Source organism: Garra rufa, chromosome 22 (assembly GCF_049309525.1).
Source record: "Garra rufa chromosome 22, GarRuf1.0, whole genome shotgun sequence".
NCBI lineage: Eukaryota > Metazoa > Chordata > Actinopteri > Cypriniformes > Cyprinidae > Garra > Garra rufa.
In genome coordinates, this window is record NC_133382.1 from 22,583,255 (window position 1) to 22,588,057 (window position 4,803).

General features: G+C 33.8%; 1 protein-coding gene across 1 annotated transcript in view; it reads left to right on the forward strand.

Moving 5' to 3' along the window:
- Nucleotides 1-2,899: 2,899 nt before the first annotated feature.
- psme4b (proteasome activator subunit 4b) overlaps nucleotides 2,900-4,803 on the forward strand; it is a 42,994-nt gene continuing 41,090 nt past the window's right edge. Inside the window, exon 1 of the mRNA XM_073827879.1 lies at nucleotides 2,900-3,345. Coding sequence (XP_073683980.1) covers nucleotides 3,149-3,345 — 197 coding nt within the window. The 5' untranslated portion in view covers nucleotides 2,900-3,148. The remainder of the gene's footprint in view (nucleotides 3,346-4,803) is intronic.

Below are 4,803 nucleotides of genomic sequence, written 5' to 3' on the forward strand. Positions count from 1 at the left end.
TATCGGACTATACCTTTGCTTAATCTCATTATCCATCTTTATTTCTTCTGTAAATTTCTCTATAGAACCACAATTCACAAAATAAGTAGTTCTATAATAAATATATTGCCTTTTTAATGTCACCTAAATCTCCACAGCAAAATATATCAATCATCCCTCTAACAAACATATTATATTATATTAGTAACACCCATCATAAATGACAAAAGATGCAAGTAGTTAGAAAAAAACAAACAAATGAGCATTGCAGTAAGTCCACAAGAACACAGTTAGGACACCGGGAGTGGAGGCTGTGAACAGGTCAAGTGGGATTTATAAGTCACATGATCCAATCAAAGTCAGGGCTAAAAATGCTGTATGGCCAAGGAGCTGCTTCCTGTCTGTCCAATTGAGGATTGAGGACGTACCCGCATCTAAGAAAGCAACTCTGATGCGAACTAGCCATATAGTGTACAATAGCCATTGTTGCAATTTGTATCAACACATTTGATTCTAACATTAACATGCGTTTTGAATGCATGTTGGCGAGGTGTAACTGACTTCAAATAGTAGTTTGGACTCGGAGAAGCCTAAAAAATTAGCATGAATATTCTGTTATATGCATACTGGTCATTTCAGGTGTGCTATTCTCTGTTACACTTGACATCGCACCATGTTTTAGAGACTGGCAAAGGCCTAGTTAATCCAGGATCTCATTAACAGTACCCATGATCAGAGCAGACAAATCTGCTTTACCTGGAATGCAATAACCCTCCTGGCAAAAGATCTGATTGGCTGAATGGTAAAAGGTCACTGCAGCTGATTAGCTGTAATTTCTGTACCGAATTCCTGATTGGTTGAAAAAGACGTAGGGTGTGTGGTTGACGGGTAATAAATGACCTTGAGGAACCTATCAAGCAAGGCGCTGTGGGAATGTGGCGTATTTTTATTTTCTCTGCCATGAATCTGCTCATTTTACATTGACCTGGAGGTCTCCGTCAAAATCAAATATCTGTGAGAAACTGGAAATCACTTGAGAGCTGAACAGAACAGGAAACATGAGAAAAATTTAATTAATGATAGACTAAAGGCCCACTGAGCTGCAGAAATGCACACATCTTTGTGCAACTGAGAGCTTATTCAAAAAATGAGAATGAGAGCCGCTGAAGAGTGAATGCACAGAACGCTCTTCCTGTCTTCTGCTGTGACAGTAGGTCATGTGAATTGTAGTGCACTGGGTCAGTACACAAGGAAAGAAGCAAAGCGGATTTAAGTTATCTCGTTAGTATCATTGCCTTACATAAACCGTTTAAACAAAGTGAAGGGCCCTATATACAAACAAAGCTTGCGTCAAGTGGATGTTCTCAGCATTTCTGTGCTCAAAGGACATGTTCATATTGTAGTTCCAACTATAGTGACACACTCAAAAGCTTTTGAAACTACATGCTATGAGCTAATGAAAAATGCAGAAACTCCAAGGCCTTTTTTGCTGACATATTTAAATAAATAAATAAGACATTTATACTTTGTGAATAAAAATGTACAATTAAAAACAAATCTATCTATCTATCTATCTATCTATCTATCTATCTATCTATCTATCTATCTATCTATCTATCTATCTATCTATCTATCTATCTATCTATCTATCTATCTATCTATCTATCTATCTATCTATCTATCTATCTATCTATCTATCTATCTATCTATCTATCTCTATATATAAAATTTTATTTTATTGAATTGAAAATGAGTTAAAATAAATTGACATTTATTTAGTGTTATTTATTTTTTGAAAAATTATCAAAATGGCAAACTAATCTGGTGTTAACATTTATTTACTTAATCTTTTATTTTAGTTACTGTTTTATTTTTCACCTTTTGAAAATGTATTAAAACAACAAATTAATTTTGTGTTAACTTATTTATCTACCTTTTTATATATTTATCTATTTAATGTATCTTATGTAATTTATCTTTATTTATTTATTTCATTTATTTATTTTGTTTTAACGTATTTATTTACCTTATTTATTTATCTTATTTAACTTATTCAACTTCTCTTTATTTTTTTAAACGTATTTATTTATTAATTTTGTATTAACTTATTTATTGATCTTATTTACTTATTTATTTATACTTTGAAAAAATGATCAAAACGAATTTATCTTTATTTATGTTATTTCGTTTATCTTTATTTTATTTATCTTATTATTTAACTTGTTTTTTTTATTTTATTTTACACTTTTAAAAATGTATTGAAATGACATTCATTTTGGGTTCATTTTTATTTATTTATTATTTTATTTTATTTATTGTTTTATTTGATCTTATATATTCATTAATTTTTGTTAACTTAGGCAAGTTAATTTTCTTATTTTTTAAACTGAATTATCCTATCTAATGTACATGTATTTAACATATTTTATTTATTGTTTTCGTTTATTTTACACACACACACACACACACACACACACACACACACACACACACACACACACACACACACACACACAAACACACACACACACACACACACACACACATATATATATATATATATATATATATATATATATATATATATAATAAAACGACACATTTTTTAATCTATTATTTTATTTTATTTGCAGTTTTTTTTCTTATTTAGTGTTAGTGTAACTTTATATTTATATTTTAACGTTACATTTATTATTTCATTTATAAGTCAACATTTTTAAAAACGACAGATTCATTTCAACGTGACATTGTTTTTATTATTTTTATGCTTTGTTGTTATGGCTGAATGTGCGGGTGAGCACCAGTAGGGGGCGCGCCGCTTACGGCTCATTGTTGCACCCGCCAGTGTGTATGTATGTGAGTCTGAGCGTGTGTGTATGTGAGTGTGTGTCTGTCCGTGTGACTCGTAATATATGTCAAGAGAGTAACGGGAGACTTCTCTATGTAGGTGACTGAAGCTAATGTGTTTAACACCAGAGGTCAGAAAGACAGAGATCTGTCGAAGTTACAAGTTTTGATCTGAAACCCGCTCCGCAACACCGGCACTTATGCGAAAGTAACGGATTTTGTGAATAAAACAAAGATTTGTCAAGGGAACTTCTGTCAAGAGGGGAAGGAAATAAGCCGGACACGTCAGAAGAGGATATTTATTTTTTTGGGAAACCGTAATATGAAAAAGGAGCAGGCCGAGATATTAGGTTTTGTCCCTCAGAAAGAGATCGTTTACAACAAACTTCTCCCGTACGCAGACAAACTAGACCGCGAATCCAATGACATTTTGGCCCAGATTAAAGGGAACTTGGGTCGGGCTGTCCAGCTCCGTGAGTTATGGCCTGGAGTTTTACTTTGGACCCGGAAACTCTCCACGTAAGTATATTCGAGACTCCAAAATGCTTTGCTGTGGGATTCGATCCTGTTTTATTAATAAACAAGAGGAACAGCTGAATGACTCAGGTAGCCGTTAGCTCCCGAGCTAAAAGCTAAGCGCTAACGTTACCTGAGTCACTCAGCTGTCCTTGCTCTTATGTAAACATCACGTATCTAACTGCTAGTACTCCATAATGACCTTTCATAACATCGAGCGTAGGATTACTTCGGTCAAGTTTGCCATTGTGGCTTCATTCGGTAAAACGGAGGAAATGCAGGACTATTGAAAGCTCATTTCTAAGCTAATCAGCTAACGGTGGCTAACATTAGTGCTGGATAAGCAGCTGCCACATGCATCACTGCAACTAGTGGTTTAGACATGGAGTCCTTAGAAAGACATTTTTACCTAGAGAACACTGCTTAAATGTTGTAAAACATCATCTTTATTCTCATCTATTTAGTATGCGTCTTATTGGTGCTTAAAAGTAATTCATGTTGAATAACACACTTGCAAATGTTTGCAGTGTAACCTTTTTATAGCCATTATTTATACCTTATTTAAAACTCAAGGTCTTTTTTAAGATAAGGTAAAGGGGTTATTATTCTAGTCAAATGCTTGAGTTTTATGATGTAGTATTTAATGACACTTAAGTCTTACATAAGTTCATGCTGCATAACATTTGATACCCTTCATTTATGTGAAGTGTGTTACTAGTGGTTTTACTGTTGCAGAGTTTGTAATACACTAAATACTTGACAATATCTCTGCTTAAATGGGTGTGTTTATAACACAATTTCTCGACTATTTGGCCTTTTACCTCATCATCAGGTTAAATTCAAGGGTTTTGTATTCATAGTGGGTATGTTGTGTTGAATTGAGTAAGTCATTTGAGCCGATTCAGTGAAAAAGCGAGTGGATAAGGTGTTTATATGTACAGGGTTTGCACTTATGTCACGATTTGGTCAGTTACCTGGATGCGTTGCCATGTTGGTGATACTCGGATGTAAACAACACCATGGTTAATGTACTACTGAATACATTGTTCTGCTAATTTATGCTGTCTAAACCATGGAAAAAACATGTGGAAGCTGTTAAATCATATAGAGAAGGACTTCGTAAGCAGGAAAGGGCACAATATTTTGACAAACTGAAATCAATAGGTGGTAAATATATGTACAAGGAGTATTAATTAAGATATTAACCTAACATTTCACCTACCTGATGGGAAATGATAAGAACAAACACGAATGTTGTAAAGATTCTTGCTCTGGAAATCCTGGTTCAGTCTGGCCAAAATGAAACGCCTTCTTTAATTAGCGCCTTCTTGATTTGTTATAACTTTTGGCCGTTTGTAGTATTCCAAATGTTTTTCCTGATTTTACTGATTTAGTACAGCCCAAAACATGACAGTAAATGACCATTTTTAGCAGCGAAAGTCGGTAAAGTATGCAAGTTTC